This window comes from Globicephala melas, chromosome 6 (assembly GCF_963455315.2).
Source record: "Globicephala melas chromosome 6, mGloMel1.2, whole genome shotgun sequence".
Taxonomy (NCBI): domain Eukaryota; kingdom Metazoa; phylum Chordata; class Mammalia; order Artiodactyla; family Delphinidae; genus Globicephala; species Globicephala melas.
The window spans coordinates 109,715,884-109,736,095 of NC_083319.1; the positions used below are offsets into that span (position 1 = coordinate 109,715,884).

At 45.1% G+C, this 20,212-nt stretch overlaps 1 protein-coding gene across 3 annotated transcripts in view; it reads right to left on the reverse strand.

Annotated features, from left to right (window-relative positions):
* The window catches only part of GALNTL6 (polypeptide N-acetylgalactosaminyltransferase like 6), a 1,150,777-nt gene that overhangs the window by 23,879 nt on the left and 1,106,686 nt on the right, over positions 1 to 20,212 (reverse strand). For all 3 annotated transcript variants that reach the window (XR_009564434.1, XM_030879235.2, XM_060301350.1), the window contains one exon: positions 7,548 to 7,664. Coding sequence is in view for 2 of the 3 variants with exons in the window: in XM_030879235.2 (XP_030735095.1) it covers positions 7,548 to 7,664 (117 nt within the window). In the remaining variant the exon portion in view is untranslated. The remainder of the gene's footprint in view (positions 1 to 7,547; positions 7,665 to 20,212) is intronic.

A 20,212-nucleotide genomic window follows, 5' to 3' on the forward strand; every position in this document is an offset into this window, starting at 1 on the left:
ACGGATGGCTAACAAAAACAGTTAAATGGTGGGGAAACTGCAGAAAACTTGAAAAAGCTGGGTTAAGTGGTCTGAAGAAAATCGGAAAGAACTCATCTAAATCAAACACATGAAGCCTACTGTCTGAGTTGTGGCAAGAGATTGCATTCTGTTTCCCTGGGAGACACGACAAAATAGGATGTTTTAAATAGAGGAAGGTGTTTTAGGTAAGGCATTTGAAATAGATTCATGAAGAGGAATTGTGTGGTCTCTTTCCCTAGATTCATTGTTGTCGTTTTAATATGATTGTGGACTGAGGCATTTTTATCTTTTTTATTTTTATTTTTTTATTTTTATTTTTTGCGGTACACGGGCCTCTCACTGTTGTGGCCTCTCCCGCTGCGGAGCACAGGCTCCGGAAGCGCAGGCCCAGCGGCCATGGCTCACGGGCCCAGCCGCTCCGCGGCATGTGGGATCTTCCCGGACCAGAGCACGAACCCGTGTCCCCTGAATCGGCAGGCGGACTCTCAACCACTGCGCCACCAGGGAAGCCCCTGAGGCATTTTTAGATTCATTCAAACCCTATGCAGGGGAGTCATTTCTCAAGGAAAAGTGTCTGTTCAGCTATTTCTGGTTTTGATCACTCCCTTCAAATCGGGACCTACCGCTCCCTTGGTTTTTGAGATACTGTGCTCCTGTGTTATCCTAGAACTCTGTCCTGCCCATATCCCGTTTCTATCTATCCCTTCAATGTAGGTCCAGCTCAGGGTTCCTCAGATCCCGTCCTTGCACCTTCCCTGGCTGGTCTCACACATGCTCAGTTTAACTCTCGCTGGCACGTGGATAACTCATCATCTGTGTTATGTCCAACCCTGTGTAGGATTTCCCTCCTACATGCCCTGTGGACATCTCAAAGTCACCACATCCTGAGTTCCATTGACTTCCTTCCCTTCTAAACCTGTTTCTGCTCCTGTGTTTTGTTTTAGTTGGTCACATCTTTAGCTTCTCAACCTGGGCGTCCTTTGTCTTTATGTCCTTGGTCTCCCTCATCATCTTCATCTACTCCATCACCAAGTCTCACCACTTTTGTCTTCTAAGTATTACAGGAAGTGGTCCCTTCCCCTCTGTCTCCACCACCTTTGCTCTCAATGTTTCTTGTCTGGACTCTTGAAATGACCTTCTAATTGCTTTCTTTCCCACCTTCCTCTTCTGGTTCCTTCATATCGTTTTCTGTTAAATTGAAGTATAGCTGATTTACAACTTTGTGTTAGTTTCAGGTATAAAGCATGGTGATTCATTTATACATATATATCTGTTCTTTTTCAGATTCTTTTCCCTTATAGGTTATTATAAAATATTGAGTATAGTTCCCTGTTGGTTAGCTATTTTATATATAGTAGTGTGTATATGTTAATTCCAAACTCCTAATTTATCCCTCCCCTGCCTTTCCCCTTTGGTACCATAAGTTTATTTTCTATGTCTGTGGGTCTCTCTCTGTTTGTACCTAAGTTCATTTGTATCATTTTTTTTAGATTCCACATATAAGTGATATCATATGATATTTGTCTTTCTCTGGCTTACTTCACTTAGTGTGATAATCTCCAGGTCCATCCATGTTGCTGCAAAAGGCATTATTTCATTCTTTTTTTATGGCTGAGTAGTGTTCCATTGTATATATGTACCACATCTTGTTTATCCATTCCTCTGTCGATGGACACTTAGGTTGCTTCCATGTCTTGGCTATTGTAAATACTTCTGCAGTGAACATTGGGGTGCATGTATCTTTTCGAATTAGAGTTTAAAATACCCGTATGACCATGTTACCTCTTAACCTGAAATCTTACCATATTTTCACATAACCCTTAGAGAATGAAGTTCAGACTCTTTAACACATAAAGAACTTTCCACGATCTGGACTTTGCCATGTTTTCCAGCTGCATCCCTTTCCCTTTAGTTTATGTTCTATCAACAATAAAAGATTTATAAGTTGCTAAGAGAGTAGATCTTAGAAGTTCTCATCACAGGAAAAAAATTCTGTATGTTTGGTGACGAATGTTAACTAGACTTACTGGGGCGATCATTTCACAATAGATACAAATATCGAGTCAATATGTTGTATTACTGAAACTAATATAAAACTGTATGTGAATTATACCTCAGTTTTAAAAAACTGTAGTTCCTTGCACTAATCAGGTGGTGTGTGTTTCCCCTTCGGTGACTTTTTTCACAGGAGCCCCTCTGGTTGGAAGGCCCACATTCACTGGCCAACCTAGTTACTGCTCAGCAGTCCTTTAAGGTTAAGTTCAGGTGTCCACTCGCTAAGAAGCCTTCTCTTTGAACCCCTCCTTCCCATCCCCCACCTTATTTCTCATAATTATCCGATTATGTTTCTGTATCCCTCACTAGACCGTGAGACCCGTAATGGCAGGAACCACATCTTCTTCATCTTTGTGTTTCCAGCACCCAGAACAATTCATGACATTTAATTAATGTCCAATGAAATTTCTATTGAATAAGTAAAAACTGGCACTCATTATATTAACAGAAATGGCATTGAGATAACAACTGTCAAGAGGAACTAAAAATTAGTCTTTTCAGGTTCTCTAATGAATTTGTGTTGTTTGTGTCTAATTACAACAATAATTAATTTTTTTGAGCTTTCAATTTCAACAATTCTAGGCTCAGTTACCTATTATTAGAATAAAAATTTCCTGGCCTGTACACCTGTCATTGCTTAAATCTTTATGTTATTTAAATATCACAACCCCTTGGTACTATAAGCTGTGCAACCCGCACAGGAACCGGTGGCCTTGAGGGTTTATCGATTTTCTGCTCTGTCTCTTTTCCTCTTTTTGGTTTTTATACATGTAGAAGCCAGAGCTGAAAGGCTCTGTCATCATCACCCAGCTGGGGACAACTGGCCTGCAGAAGGGCAAGGACTGGCCACCGGCACACTTCAGGAGTCCAGGCTTGTGTACGCCTCTGTAGACAGACTTCTCTTACTTTTTACTTTCTTTCTGTTTCCTTTCTTTACTTTTTATTAAATAGATCAGTCAAGTCCAAAAGAATACCTGCGTGAAAGCAAACGGGCACATTCATCTCTCAGCTGATTTATTCATCTGCTGTCACAATTACATCTCAGGGCACCCTCGGGTGATTTCTAGTTCTTGTTTCCAGGCTTGTTATTAGGGTGCAGTAATCATTCTCAGCTGTGCAGACTGATCATCCGCTTGTAGGCTTCAGTGTTGGAGGCATTAGTATTATTATTATCACCTGGTGCTTACTTTCCTGCGTCCCGGGAAACGCGTCTTCGGATTATATAAACGGCTTTATTCTTCTGCACCTGCCATTAGCTAAGATTTTTCGCTCTGGTGTCTTTGAAATGCTGTCTCCTGCCACACAGCTTATCCTAATGGTAGTGAGGAACCAATCAGGCACCGAGGGTCTCATTCCTTAGGCCCACGTGCCCCCGTGCAATCGTGTCAAAGCAGAAACTGACAGACGTCATGCACGTATTTGATGGTTTGCAAACCCTTGGGCCGCTCCTCGCTGACAAGAAGTATTCAGATTTTATTCAGGTTCCCTGCACAATACCTCCTGATTTTTTTTCAGCCTCAAATTCCTCAGCCTTGGAGTAAATTGATGTTCATTTCTCCACTTTCCTCTTTGAAGGGACACTTTAAAACGGATTCGGACTGCTATGTAAGTCGTACTTCTTGGTGTGTGTAACATTGCCTGAGTCTGTATTGTGTTATACGAACAAGCTCACAAGTCTCGCTGCTGCACGTAAATTTATTATCTCAATGTTGCTACCTGACCTGAGAAGATGGAAACTATTTTTCTCTCTGTAATTAGTTAGATTTTATCGCATTGGCGTGTGGTTGGTAGAGGTCTCAGCTACTGCATGTTTCTCCTTGTGGTTTGGCATCCTCGGTCCTGAGGCTGACACTGCGTATCCATCAGCTGTCCTGTACCAGGTGCACTGATCCGTCTCCATCTCTGCACATCTCTGTCCAGCTCTGGGTAGGACAGCATCCTCAGCAGGACGGAGACTCCCCTGCAGGCTTCCTCCCAGCACAGGTCAGGGCTGCCCCCTGGCACCGAAGACTCCCCACCCCCGCCTTTCCATCAGACTCCTAACGACACATGGGGAGTGTTCTTTCCAGACCTCACAGTCCTATGAAGGCCTTTTTCTTCTTTTCTTTCTTGGTCCCCATAGGAAACTGAGAGCCAGCTCTCGGAGCTGCGGTGATGCCTCGACAGAGGGCTGGAAAATGAACTGCACGCTCCCTTCCTGCAGGGAAGCCCCAATCATCCCCCTCTTCTGTGACAAAAACCGTTTTCTTACCAGGAGCTTCCAGAGACTCTCTTTAACTCCCCACAGAACTATTTTGTTTATTCATTTGTGTTTTATTTTTGCCATTAAAAAAAAAAATCATTCCAGTTCTAATAAGTGCCCCTTTCGTGTTCTTTGAATGCTTTTGAATCAAAAAGAGTGCCTATCACTTTCCTGTCCTGATATTCTTTTCTCCTCTGGGAATTTTAATCTAAATGTAGAAGAATGAGTCCTAATTTTTAGAAGTCATTGAGTAATATATCTAAAAGAGCGAACAGTTAACTACCGGAAGACGAAGCAGCTTGTGATGATTGAACCTCCACATCAGTATACGGTGATACGTATTTCAGATATGATTGACTTAACCTCCTTTCAACCTTGTTGCATTGCCCCGTTTTCAGAAGTGTCTAGAGGCTGGAAATCTCTTTCACGAGCCGCAGTAACCTATCTTTCGTTCCTCTTAGATAGTTGTCTGCTTGTCTAGTGCTGCCCTCTGGCGACTGTTTCTGGAATTACACGTCATAGCTTTTTGCAGTTTAGCTTGGGGTGGGGCGGGGTCGGGGAGGAACTGAACCAAAAATTTTTAAATGTATGCAGTGTAGCTGGTTTTGTTTATATTTACGTGCAGCCGTCAAACAAAATCTGCAGCCCAGAGCATATTTCATTCTAGCACATTGCAGGGGATGGAGATGTTCCACCTGATCCAGGCGTTCAGGTATGCAACCTTCGTATCAGCCAGCTGGATAGGTGTGTCTCTTGGTTGGGCTGAATAGAGATGGCAGAGTGAACTTTAACCCAACAGATACGGATTTTCCTTATGGCATTCTCCTTTTTCTTTTTAAAAAAATATCCTTTCCCTCCCTAGATGCCAGCCTTACTGACTGGCCTTGAAGCCTTCTCTTTTGTTCCCAGGCTGCAGTCTGAATTGCTTCTTGGGGGAAACAGGCTGGCACCGTCCACCGCCCTGGTCACATCCCCGTGGTGCTTATAGAAAGGGACAGAGGATGGAGTAGGCCGTCAGCTTCCACGGATATTCCACACCCCGCAGTGACCCTTGAGCTGCAGGGCCTGCTTTAAAACCCATCTGATACGTGTCCACACGTGCAGGGTATATTTGAGTGAGTGAGACGTAGTATTTGATGTTTGGCGGCTGCCTTGGATGGCGGGAGATTTCTAGTTTGGGGTTGGTATAAAGCGATCCGCGGGGAAGGTTGTGAGAAGGAAGAAGACAAAGTATATTTGCTCTGCACCTCCTACCTGTGCAAGATGCTGGGACATCACGGACGATATTGATTCTCACAATAACCCTGTCCGTGAGGTGGGTGTTATTGTCCCTCTTTAAAGGGGGAGGGACTATGGCCTCGAAAGATATAACGATTTCACAAGGACTCACAGGTTAAACTGGCCGGGATCTAGGTTAGGCTGAACGAAGGCCCATGATCCTTCTAGAAGACCACGAGGCTGCGGGAGAAGAGGACAGGGGCCCGGTTCCCGGCTGGGGAGGGGTGGTGTTGGGTTAGGGGTTGTTTGGGTGGACTCTGGGCTGTGCCGTGGGCTTGGTCTGCTGCTGCTGTTTTCCTCAATCAGCGGCTCTGCGCTGTACTGCAGGCCGGAGGGATGGGGATGCTCGGTGGAGAGGGGGTGGAGAGGGGCCGACAGGCCGGGTCTGCACACCCAAACCACTCGTGGAGAACCCAGGCGGGGGGACAGGGAGCTTCACTGACTTGATGTTCAAGATGAACACTTGAGAGCTTCCCTGGTGGCGCAGTGGTTGAGAGTCCGCCTGCCGATGCAGGGGACATGGGTTCGTGTACCGGTCCGGGAAGATCCCACATGCCGCGGAGCGGCTGGGCCCGTGAGCCATGGCCGCAGAGCCTGCGCGTCCGGAGCCTGTGCTCCGCAACGGGAGAGGCCACAACAGTAAGAGGCCCGTGTACCGCAAAAAAAAAGATGGACACTTGAGGAACCACTGGAGGAGAGAACTAATGCCTTACTGGAGACTGCTTGCCTACTCTTGGTTTTCATGAGAGAAGCATTGTGGACAATTCTGGGAGACAAGGCATAAGCCCGACATAGGATCTTGAACTTGAGATGTATCCTTTTGTGGGGGGGGGGGGGCGGAGGGGTTTTCACTGTATCTGTACATTTTTTTCTTCTAAAAAATATGGCAGTAGCTGTAGATACTCGTTCAGTCCGTGTGATGAGTACACCAGGGTGTGCCGTAATTCTTTTATAGTTTCCTATTTGAAATATTTTATAATTTAATATTCAAATAATAAAAACGGGCAGACCTAATTCTACCCACCGTCTCTCCTCTTTTACCGGTGACACAGTGTGAGGAAAGCCCCTTTCAAGGGTGTTTCAAAGAGGGTCAGGAATCATACCTCACTTAATAAAGTGAATTGCTCTGAAATGCTTTTCAAGCAAAAGCAATAAATAGTCTTCAAGCCTCCCCTGGAGTCCCTGCTGGGGAGTTATTGCCTCCAAGCGATCCTTTGTGTGTAAGATTACAAACTGCTGCTACGACCAGAGGTGTATGTAAAGTATTCTTTTCAGTAAACAGCCAGAGGGGGAAAATAAGATTAGAGAAAGTCACAAAAACTTACAGAATAACCGAGAGTCTTTCAGTAAAACCATGAAATTTGCTTGGGAGAGTTACGTAGCACTCTACAAGCTTTGCATGGTTTGAAAATTACCATTCTGGGAAAGGCAATAGAAGACTAGGGTCACAATCAACATCTCTACCACTCTTTCTGTTATTATTAGCTTTTTAAAAGCATGGTCTATCTTTTGCCACCCTTTTATTTTTTTTTGGTATTTATTTTATCTATTTATCTGGTTGCACTGGGTCTCAGTTGCGGCAGGTGGGCTCCTTTGTTGTGGCACGTGTGCTCCTTAGTTGTGGCGTGCGAACTCTGAGTTGCTTCGCGGCATATGGGATCTAGTTCCCTGACCAGGGATCGAACCCTGGCCCCCTGCATTGGGAGCGTGCTTAACCACTGCGTCACCAGGGAAGTCCCCCTTTCTATTCTTTAAAGCATATTTTTATACACGATCTCAATTAACAATCACGACTGTTCTGAGAAGAAACGGAAGCAAAGAAGCGAAGTGATTCCCTTGACTGCAGAGCTGGGTGGTGACCTCTCAGGGCCTCACCCAGGTCCCATCTAGAGGTTTGTTCCCACACTGCCACCCCCCGCCTGCCTCAGCCCCCCCCCCCCCCATAACGCACCTGTTCATGAGACCACGTCCTCTCAGAACCGTCCTTGACACAGACGTCCAGCCTCAGCTCGGTCCCTGTGGCTCCGTGCTTGCTGTCCACGCAGAGATTTGCTGCCACGTTTCGAAGCTGTGGAAAGAAGACAGGATGACGATGGGCTGTTTTTCATTGTACCCCTGGTTCCTGACAATCCTGGTGGAGATTCGGTTTTTTTTTTTTTTGATTCCATGATGATTGAATGATGCCTTAAATTTATATGCAATTTATGGAGAGAAATCAGAGGATTAACTATAACATTGCCCAGTCTACGTGTGAAAGAACATGGGAAGATTGAACAGCGAAACCTCAGCCAGGAAGTGTGTGAAGCTACGACCCAGGAGCACGAACATGGAGTCCATGACTTCTGTGTGATGGGAGATTTTTCTTTTTCAGGTAGCTCTTGAACTTGGAACTGGTTATCTTCCTGCTTCAAAGCATCTTCTCCCTTCACTACCTTAGCTGGGAGACCTCCGCTGTGAGGCAGGTGGTGCAGATAAAAGCTGTGAGGAAGAGATCACTGTGTAAGAATGTGGTCACCTGACGCCCCCAGCGGCCTGGGGTGGTCTTTGTCTGCACCTGTCATCCTGGTTTAGCATTTCTCCTGGATGATAAATTAATGCCATCCTAGAGTATTAGCAAAACAGGAAGGATAGTACCGTTGGTGGAATCCTTTACTGGATGAAGTTTCTCTACATCATGTCTGGACTTTGAAAAGTTGCAGAATGAGAAAAAAACACTCATAATTCTTAGCAAGTATTTTGTTAACATGGATGTAAAGAACTGAACAGTTGGGGGTGGGAAAAGGGTGAAAAATATCAACAGCAGAAACACCAGTGGAAAGAGTCTGGTTGCAGACACATCCCCACGTCGCATCTTCCCGCATGAAGCTTCCACCAATCTTCCTGTTGGCATCAGAACCACATCCTGCTGCAGAGCTGGGCAATGTCTATAGTTTGTTACTGAGGTGTGTCTGCTTAGATAAGCTCAAGGGTCACAATCCTTTCCATGCCTTTGTAGAGTCCTGGATTATAATAATCCCTTTAGGTACCACTAAGAATGGAAACAAGAACAGGGTGTACTCAAGTGATCATTTTAGTCACGGTTCTTTTGCCCAGAATGAGTAGATAAGGAGTCTCTCCAGGATGGAAGGATGCCTGCCTGGGGCCTGATCCTCCTGGGATGGGGCAATGAGGCAGAGAGGAGGTTGTCATGTGATGTACTGGGTAACACGAATGGAATAAATGATGCCTGGATGGGGTGTGGTGGAGAGAGCTGCTTCATTTCCACTTCCTTTAGGAGTAGAGGCTGGTATAGTGTCACTCAGGAGGGAATCAATGTGGTGGATACCAGTTTCCTTATCCACGGAATTTGGCAACAGCTGGGGTTTGTCTTCTGCTACTGGACCACTATTCTCGGGGTGTCTGTCCCCGATGACAGGGGATGTGAAATAATGGAGGACACAGGGCAACAGTTCTGAACCCACTTTGGCCTACGGACCTCTCCGAAAATCCAAGGAGAGCTATGGACACTCTTGCAAAAACAAGTGGACAAACTGTAAGTGGACACACACACAAGCACTTTTCTATTCACTTTCCTGGGCACCATAGACTCCACATTTGAAGTTGAAAGAGGAAAAATGTTTGCCACCCCCCAAGCTCCTCCTCCCCCCTTGCAAATGAATTGACTCTTTCCTCTTAGCCTCATGGGCGATCTTGAAGGACAGGGGATGAACTAGGGCGTGTCGGCGAGCACCCCAGTCACTCCCGCTTCCTTCATCTTTTCTCTACCTCCTCAGTCAAGCACCAGGGAGGAATTTTACTGTGGAATTTGGGGAGCCACACTTAAAATAGGCCTTTTGTGGACTCAGCTCCCAGGTGTGCGATCCAATTTATTTGGTGAAAGAGAAGCACCCTGAGGGGCAGAAGTCTGAGCTTGTATCTCTCTCCAGAGGCCAGCATCCGCCAGCGCCCGTCTGAACTTATCTGGGGCCAGGGTGTTGGTTTCTAAAGCAGGTCCACCCGAGGGCTGTTGGAGAGAACTCTGGACAGAGCTCTCTCTTTACTCTTGGCCACTGAATTCACAGACGCACTCTTCTTAGAGAACCAGTGTCAGTGGATGCTAAAGGCACCTTCATGGCATTCTTGTTCCCTCTCCTGAGTCCAGGAGCTCTGATCCACGGGGAGGGAAAAGCAGCTGCTATCGGTTTATGGCCACGTGGCTGCAGAGGGACGAGCTACACGGGCTCTGCTCTTGGAAGAGAAGGACTCGGGGAAGGAAAGGACCTGGAACAGCCAGGGATGCCGGGCAGTGTACCTGCCAGACCTGCCCGAGGATCTGCACCAAAGACATCAGAGACCCTCTTTCTGTTTCTAAATGCTATGAGAGTGAAAGGGCTCTAGCAGGGGTAGAGAAAACCGTTTTCTAAACTCTTGAATGTTCCTTTTTTTTTTTTTAATGAGAAATTTGTTTTAACTTTTTATTTTATATTGCAGTATAGTTGATTAACAATGTTGTGTTAGTTTCAGGTGTACAGCAAAGTGATTCAGTTGTACATATACATGTATCTATTCTTTTTCAAATTCTTCTTTCATTTAGGTTGTTACGTAATATTGAGCAGAGTTCCCTGTGCTATACAGTAGGTCCTTGTTGGTTATCCATTTTAAATATAGTGTGCACATGTCAACGAGAAAGTTTTTGAATATGCACCCTCAAACAAGTGTAAAATTACTGATAAATTATATACATAATTCCTATCCTTGAATGTTCTAAATTCTCACGCAAATGGCATCTGTGTAGACAATGGGATAGATGGCTGCAGAAACCAAATTTCAAGTTTCCAAGCCATAATTGTCCACATCTGTGTAGATTTCAGCCCATCATTGTGCCAGAGAAGAGCTGCGGAGAGTTCCCTAGAGGACAAGGCGGGCACCTGGACTCAAGGCTCATCAGGCCAGCCTCACCTGCTGCTGTTTTCATTCCCACCTCTTCATTTAGAATGCACATCCCATCTTCGGCGCATAAGCACAGCTCTGTCATAATAAACAGATGAGTAAAATCCCAACAGAACGGACCCTAATCCTTGCTTATCCATTTGAATAAAGTTTTCTTTCTAAAAAAAAGTAGACAAGAAAAAACACAAATGATCTGGACTTTTCCCACCAGGGGCTCTGTGTTTGCGTCTGAAGGAAAAGCAGTTCACAGGCAAACACACGCCCAGATCTAGGACAGGGACACAATACATCAATGCAGAGTAGGGAATTTTCCTCTTCTGTTCCTGTGACGTCCAGCACCGGGACTTGGCAGCACTAAAATTGCATCAAGGAATCTGAGAGACACGGGGCAGGATTAGAAAGTGAGGTGGTGCTTGACTAGGAATGGGTGGGAAGCAGGAGAAAAATGGGGCAAAAGGAACTCAAGGTGTATGACAGGAGTACAGAGATAATCTGTTGGATGAGGATTAGGAAAAGGTCTGGCAGAGAGTGAAGGATTTCTTAGGTCTGCAAGAGACGTCAGGCTCAGCTGGAACCTTGGCTTTTCCTCCACAACATGAGAGGTTTTATAAAAGAGGCACAGGAGAAGGGGCGTGTGAAATAAATGTCGAGGTGGCTGACAGGTAATTCAGTTGGTTGTCGAAGAGAGACTTGCCTCTGCTCAATGAACGCTAGAGGATGGTTTGCTATCCTCTCGCTCCCCATAGACTTGGGGTGTTTTAAGTAAGAAGTGGTACTTTCGTGACTCATTCAACAAACATTAAGTACCTGGTATGTCCCAGCCACTATGCTAGATACTGGTATACAGTGAAAAATAAAAAAGGATTTGTGGGTGAAATGGTGAAGGGGGTCAATAGGTACAGACTTCCAGGGGACTTCCCTGCCGGTCCAGTGGTTAAGACTCCAAGCTTCCAATGCAGGGGGCGCGGGTTCAATCCCTGGTCGGGATCCCACATGCTGCACGGTGAGGGGGCCCCCCAAAATATGCTAAAAAAGGTACAGACTTCCAGTTATAAAATAAATAAGTCCTGGGGATGTGATGTACAGCACGGTCAGGATAGTTAACCATACTGTGTTGTATATTTGAAAGCTGCTAAGACAGTAGGTCTTAAATGCTTTCATCACAAGAAAATTAGTCACTCTGTGGTGACAGATATTAACTAGACTTATCGTGGTAATCACTTTGTAATATGTACAAATATCAAATCATTATGTGGACACCTGAAAGTAATATGTTACAGGTCAATTATATCTCAGTTTAAAAAATACAAATAAATTCGAATTCAACCCTCCAGAAATCTGTCCGCTTCTTTGAAAGCACGCCTAGTCCCTTGTGGTCCAGAAAGTCCTGACGCATCAGGACCAATGATTCTTGAACCCCCTCTGGCATGGTGTCCTCACTGGGCGGGGCATGTCTGGGGGAGATGAAGACCGGTGGTGGGGTCAGGGTCCTCAAGACCGTGAAGACGGCTGCAGAGACTGGACTGATGGGCTCCCAAAACTGTTGCTTAGTGATTCTCCTTCCTATGGACAACATTTCTTCAAATCCCAGAGCTCTGTGGGTGAGCATTATTTTTTCATTCTTGGAAAACTGTGACCTTTCTGGTGCCCACGGCATGTTGTAGCACCGAAGGGCTTTGCAGGTGCCTCAGCTGCCAGTAAACCTGATGGGGCCAGTTTTCTTTCAGGGTCTTGTAGCTTTGATTGGATTTGACTAGTAAAGTGGGGAAAGGATTTCTCTTCTGAGAGCCCATAAACCTTTTTATTTTTTTAAATTCAGCTTTTATTGCGGTATAATTGACATATAAAATTAGATATTAATTTATTTTTTTCGTTTTTAAAATTTATTTTTGGCTGCATTGGGTCTTCGTTGCTGCTGTGCGCGGGCTTTCCCTAGTTGCGGCGAGGCGAGCGGGGGCTACTCTTCTTGCAGCGCGTGGGCTTCTCATTGCGGTGGCTTCTTTTGTTGCGGAGCATGGGCTCTAGGTGCGCGTGCTTCCGTAGTTGTGGAGCACGGGCTTAGTTGCTCTGCAGCATGTGGGATCTTTCCAGACCAGGGCTGGACCCCGTGTCCCCTGCATTGGCAGGTGGATTCTTAACCACTGTGCCACCAGGGAAGTCCTAAAATTAGATATTTAAAGTATGCATTGTGGTGAGTGAATATACGTTTACTTTGTGAAGGGATTCTCCTCATTTAGTTAATTAACACAGCCATCACCTCACATATTGATCTTTTTTTTGGTAAGAACTTTCAAGCTCTCCTTGCTTAGCTAGTTTCAATTGTATAATTCGGTGTTATCAACTACGGTCAGCGTGTTTTACATGAGGTCCTCAGACTTTGTTCGTCTTATTCCTGCCTTGAATGTGTGCTGCATTCTACTCACAACCAGGCCCAGCACGTGTTACAGGGGACCCACTAGCGTTTAACAGTTACTTCTTTTTGAATCGCTACCACCTGACTCACATGACTGACCTCCCTACGTACTTGCCCGGCTCCAGCTGGTGATTGTTCTAACCTTGATAGCAGAACGTCTCCACCATGATACCTCATCCAATGGGAGGGAAGGGGTGTGCTCCTCTGCTGGTTTCCCTGGTAACCGACGAGCTCACCTGACATCGATCACCCTGTAACTGGGTTTCCCCCTGCCCCTGGGAGCCAAGAGTGCCTCCATGTTCTGCCCGCCGTCCACCGTTCACAGTGGGAGTGGCCCCAGGACCCTGCCTCAGACATGTAAGCTCCCCTATGCATTAACCACTGATGCCTCTGTCGCTGACTCCGGGCTCTTCCTTCCGTCTTAAAGCTGGGCAAGTACACGCCTTGTAGGCCTGCGGGGTGCAGCCCAACATTTGGTGGAGTAGCCAGGAGACGGAGGAAACGCCCGTGAGCACCGAGATGTCGGGAAGTTAGGACGGGGAATGGAAAGTTTTGGGGCCGACCACTAACACGTGGGGCCTGAAAGTTTCGGGGGGTAACCCTGGGGTGGCCGTCTACTAGTATCGGGGTCTTGCAGTGGCTGACCTTGATGAATGGGGGCCGCCGAGAGAGTACAGAGAACTCCTAGACACCCCTACGGCTGTTGCAGAGATATTGGCCACAGCTGTGGGCTGGCCATTGCCTTTTATATTAAGAAAGGCCACGGAGGCTAAGAGCCGAGGCGAACGTTAACTTGAATGCTGATTCCTGTTCCTCTGCAAGTGAGGCGTGTGCATGTGTGTGAATGATACGGATTATTCTCTATTCCTGTTATTTGTTTAAACGGAATCGGCTATTTAGAAACTAAAAAAAAAGCCGTGAAAATGCCCCAAATGGAAAGCTTTTGACATTGTAAAACGAGTTTTTGCTTATGCTGTTAGAGGAATTTGGCTTTCTAGGTGGAATTGGTATTTCTCTCCCTGTGCCTTTTGAGATATAAATGATCTACCTGGGCTCTCAGGAACTTTATTCCCTGAGAGTGAAGACAGAAAAGAGAGGCCGTTTAAGCTGTAGCAGGAAAACTGTGAGATCTCTGTGTCTGTAGAGATATATGCATGTCTATAAATATGAGGTGTCTCTGCTTCTAGATGGTGTTGCCAAGATTGGTTTGTGGATGAGCTCTGTTTATTTGCTTAAAAGAAATTACAAGCTTATATGAATTCTCAGACGTAGAATGAATTTCAGGTTCATGTGATCTGGGAAATATTCAGTACTGAATTGATACCTGTTATTGAAGCTACTGAAGCTTGTTGGTTTGATTGATATAGACATGTTTTTAGAGTCATCAGTGTTAAGTATAATACTTCTGTTGTACCTAGGTTTACTGGAGGTCAAATAAGACCTTATTATATCTGTTGCAAATTTGTCAGCAAGGAAAATAACTTGATATGATGAAACTTAAATGTAAATGAGATAAGAGCTTTTAGGTAAACTCTATAGGAATAATTATGTTTTGGGAATGTCTGTCTAAAATAGTCCCTCCAGATTTTGCTAACTTGAAACTAAGTTCAATAAAGAGAATTCATTGACTATCTGGGTCATTTCAAATGGGATAAAATATTAGATTAATTGCTGGGCGAGTCTAAGTTTACCAACCTTTGCCTTCCTGGGAGAGGAAGACTAAAGCATAAATTATCCAATCAGGAAATGCCGGTATGACAAACAGTTCACATTTACTTGCTTCTTGGTTTCTGGTTGGTTCATTTCCTTTGAATATATGCCCAGAAGTGGGATTGCTGGATCATCGGAGTACCACACATTTTTGATTACTGTAACTTTGTGTTGCATTTTGAAATCAGGAAGTGTGAGTCCTCCAACTTTGTTCTTCTTCTTCAAGGTTGTTTTGACTATTTAGGATTCTTCAGATTCCATATGAACTTCAGAATGAGTTTTTCTATTGCTGCAAAAAAAGCCCTTGGAGTTTTGATAGGGATTGCCTGTAGATTTCTTTGAGTAGTGTTGCCGTAGTATTTTTGGGTAGTATTAACAATATTGTCTTCGAATCCATGAACATTTATTTAGATCTTTTAAAATTCCTTTCAGTAATGTTTGTATATGTCCTTTGCCCCATTGGTTAAATTTATTCTTACATGTATTTATTTTTAGAAAGAAATATAATGTATATAGGAGTATAGATTCTGGAATTAAACTGCCTGGGTTTAGAGTTTGATGTCACCATTTACTAGCTGTGGGCCTTTAAGCAACTTATTTAGCTTCTTTTTGCCTCAGTTTACTCTTCTGTAAAATGAAGATAATAATAATGATACATGAGAAATTTGATGTGATGATTAAATGAGATTATACGTAAAAGGTGCTTGCATTAGTGTCTGGTTCATACTAATTGCTCCATAAATGTTAGCTTTATTGCACTATTGGGATGCATAGAAAAATGAGGCTGGGGGGGTAGATTGGTGCCATTTTGGGAGGGTCGCAAATACCAAGATAAGCAATGTAGACCTTGTGCTGTTGGCGGAGAGAATTATTAGGAGTTTTTGAGAAGGAAGTCTTATTTTAGGCAGTCATTTCTGGTGTTAATGGGAAAGAGAGATGAAGAGTAATGCTGTTGTGAGCATAGGCACCAGTTCTAATGGATAATGAGAATCTGAACTCTGGTAGAGGTGGTGGTAGAATGTATCCAAACATGTATACGTATTCCAAGGGAGAGGTTTACTGCAGACACATTTTTTTTTTCAGAGAACATTTGCAGGTCTTGACAGTTGTTTGCTTGTGGATAATGAAGATGTGCTGAGTTCGAGGTGTCTTGGTGACATCCATACATAGACAGTCTGAAGTTTGGGAGGGAGGTCAGCGTAAGAAATTCAGATTTGGAAATCATCCGCTATGCCGATTATTAAGACATCGCCTCTCAACTCCACACCTACCCCCTCTGCCTCGCTTTGTGGTACTCAGGGTGGACCGTGTAGACATTTTCCTCGCACTGGTTACAACTGTAGGCTTTACTAATGGAAGGTTCAGAGCAGGAGGACGACTCTTTCCTTCTTTCATGTGCCCTGTTTTCCCACATATATCAGCACGTGGGTGTGTGGGGTGGGGCAGAAGGAAGCGGCCTCACCTGAGAGGTCCTCATGGATTCACCGGGGCTCCTGCCTCCTGCAGGTGTCCTCACCACCACCTGGTGGGGCTGTTTGCAGCAGCCATACCCGGCAAAGGAGGCCTGACCTTCCTCCTTGCTGGGGGAGGGGGTGAGGAGAGGGGGGAGGGGAGGGGCCGGGGAAGGGGGAGGGGGAGAGGTGGGGGAGGGGCAGGGGAGAGGTGGGGGAGGGGAGGAGTGGGGGGAGGGGTGGGGAGGGGAAGGGAAGGGGAGAGGTGGGGGAAGGGGGAGGGGTGGGAGGGGGAGGGGAGGGAGGGGAGGGGTGGGCTCTCCTAAGCCTCTGAGTTCCCACCTTGCTCACGTTCCCTGAAGGTGGCTACTTCTGTGCCCTTTAAAGTCCATTTTACCCCTTTTACTAGTTAATGCTTTTCTGCCCATGAAGATTTCCCTGTTCAGATCACTGGTGTGATTTCTGCCTCCTGCCTGGAATCTGACTGAGTAATAGAGTCAGAGGAGGATGTGATATTGCACAGCAAAGAGGAGGAGGGTTGAGGATGGAATTCCAGGGACTGGTTTCTCTGGGAAGCAGTTGAAGAACGAGTTGTTGGGAAAAAGCCGGGAAAGTAAGAGGAGAGCCAGAGAGAAGGCAGAGAGAAGGGTTTCAAGAAGTGGACGTGGAGGGGGGCGGGGGTCAGCAGGGTCAAATTCCTTAGTGAGGTCAGGGGGGGCTGGGAGGGGCCGTTGGACTTGGCGCTAGGAGGTCCCCAGGGGCCTTTCCAAGGACAGTTTCAGTTTCCAAGGTCAGTGAAGGCAGGAGACAGATGGCCAAGTGGACAGAGGAAAAATGGGAGGCAACCAATGCAAGCTCCTCTTTCAGGAAGCTTGACCTCGATGGGAATGAGGAAAAGCAGAATTAACACGGAACAACCTTTCTGGGATGGGGAGACTTGAGAACAGAATTATATATGAGCCCTCCCTAATTCATGTGAGGCGGATAAAAAAAATTGTGAGGTGCTTTTAGAAATTAAAAACAGCAGATGGAAGGGGAGGGATAAAGTAGGAGTTTGGGATTAAAATATACACACGTTTATATATAAAATAGATAAACAACAAGGACCTACTGTAGAGCACAGGGAACTGTACCCAGTATCTTGTAGTAATGTATAATGGAAAGGAATCTGAAAAAGAATATACATATATATATATAAAACATCTGAATCACTTTGCTGTACACCTGAAACTAACACAACATTGGCAATCAACTGTACTCCACAAAAATTTAAAAAAAAACCCAGCATATAAATGCAAAGTACTGAAAACGCTCTCATTATCCTTCTAGGACTTCGGTGTGGAAGGTTCTGCCTTGTGGCCGTCACACTATTTCTGCTCGAGCAGATCATTCCACCTCTAAATGCTCCATGCTAGTGGCGTCCCGTGGCTGCTGGCAGAGATGACTCCTGCCTTTCCTAGAAATTAAGCCCACAGAGATTTTCTTCCTGTCGTATGCACATTTTCCTCTTCTGAATTTACCATAAACTTAATTGCTTTGGCATCTTTCTCTTGCCCTGGGACCTACTGGAACTGCTCATTTCGGAAGCCTGGCTTACATTATGCAAGAAAGCGATGAGCCCACGGCAGAAATATTACCATAGGGCCTGCAGACTTGTATGTGTTCTGCTCCAAATAGTCTATTTCTAAAACTATGTCCTGCCACTTGAAATGAAGGATTGTGAGTATTGTTTGTGAAACGACAATATCCAGTGTCAGAATAGAACTTTCAGATTAAGGATTAATCGCCAAAAACATTTTGATTTGTGCAAATAGATACGGAGGAAGATTTGTATAAACACAAACCACTTATTAGAGTTATGATAAGTAACTTTCTCTGATAGAAGGAAGAGAAATGAGAGTACCTACTTCATACTAAATTAGGAGCATTCACAACCATTATTTCACTTCTTCATCTGCACCACTGCTGTGCTGTGTATCCATTCCCATTGGCAACTGAGGCTCTGGGAAATGAAATGGTTTGTCCATGATTATACGACCAGTAGATGGCAAGCGGGATTTGTACCTATGTCTCTGATCCCCATATCTGAGCTCTTACACCACATTATGGAAATGGATATAATTAATTCACCAGAAGAGTGCAGTTTTGGGTGATAAGTCTGTGGTAAGTGCTTTACTGAGCTCAAAGGGATACATGGAGATGAAAGAAAGCTATGAATCCTTGGGTTTAGAAAAGAAGTGATCTCAGTCCAAATTTGGGCTGGAGTCTGACTGAGGTAGAGAAGCTGAAGCAGTGTTAGAAATAAAACCACTTAAAAAAAATCAAATCAACATAAATATCCATTATGCATTGATAGGGAATTGTTTAAATATATTATGATAGAGAGGCATACAATGGAATACTTTGTAGCCATTCCAAATAATGATGTGTCGCATCGCAAATCAACTATACTTCAATAAAGAAAAAGAAAAAACAAATCAAAAAAGAAATAAAACCACTTTAACGATCAGGGAGCTTTGGTCAAGCACTGGCAGCCCAGGGACGGAAGTGACCAGTGGTCCAGGTCCAGGGCTGAAGGGGCCCAGCTGCTTGCCCACGATGGCTGGACGCTGGGCGGGGGGAAGGGGTGCTGGTACCAGAGAAGGCATCACGGGGTGTTAAGGGGAGCAAGCATTTCCTGACCTCTGCACAAGACCCTAGATTTTGAACCTGGCTTTTTAAGAGTCCACTTTCCGAAAAGAAAAATTAGAAAATGGCAGAATAGTGATGACTTATATATCCTTTGCAAAGCAGAGAAGACGGAACAATTGTGATCCCTGGAGCACACAAGAATACGAACTCTTAGGAACTATGATTTGTTTTTTGTTTTTTTTTTTAGTTTGGATTTTTCCCCTTAGGTTTTGGTGTTGTAATTTCACAGAGTCAAGGAAGGAACTAGTTTAGTACACATCCTCGAAGGGGTGCACGGCTGGCAAAAGCCAGTGACCGACTGGCTCAGCCGAGCAAAAGTTTCTGAAAGCTCAGGCAATGATTGTTCACGCTTTGGTGTGAGTTATGCACACACACGTTATGAGACAAAAGCGCATTGTATGTCAGAAACATGAAAGCAGACCTCTTCTGGGTAAAGTGTAAGGAGTAGCTTAGGGGATGAACAGAGTCACCCATGCCCTGGTTTTCTCCCTGCAATTTACACAACTCAGACTAGTCCATTAAAGCTGGACAGGAGGAGGGGAAATGAGACCTGAAGGAAAATTTTACAGGGAGAGTTCAAGAGTATCTACAGGAAGAGTTGCCAGAAGGAGATCTGTGAGTCGGGAGTTAATATGAGTAGTCCGTGCAGAGAAGGGATCTAGGAGGAGACCACTTCCCATGCTGCTAACAGCACCAACAGCACCCCTGTGTGTCAAGGGGTTTACGAGGGGGGATGCTGCTTTGAAGGGAGTGCCTTGGGGAGAAGCTGGCTCGTGTGCAGTGTGGCCCCATCTCTGCTGAGATTGTGGGAAGACACCCCGGCAAGGTGGTTGTCATCACACTCGGGAAGCAGCACAGAGCCATCTCCGCAGACTCAGCCCCGTCGTACACCTCATCTTTTAACGAATACCTTGACATTTCCTATTCCTGTCATTTTCCCCTGGAGTGCTGTTCTATGAATACGAAAACACTCCTGCCAATGCTGCGTTCATCTATGATTTGCCAGTAAATCTCCGATGTGCTCCAGGGTAATCGTGAAAATCCACTTCCAACATCATCCTCAAGGATCTGAGGGTAATAGCCACAGGCGTCGAAAATAAAGCAACCTTTTTCCTACTTGAGAGATGACTCATACAACATGGTGTCCAGATAAAATAATTCTTCCTGTTGAATTCAGGTCCGATCATTGAAATGTGGGCAGGTTTAAAAGCTTATCGAATAGAGGGATGTTAAGCTCTTGTGTAAAATTCAGGACTGTTAGTTAATGAAAATCTGCGATCAAATTCATAGAGTTGATTCTGAGAATGATGTGACCCTTTGACCTGGACAGGATTGCAGCAACATCCCTGAGACACATGATCATCTGTGGACTTTTAAAGTTCTCTGGAGAAGTAGGTTCTCTTGAACTCACTTGTGAGTTTA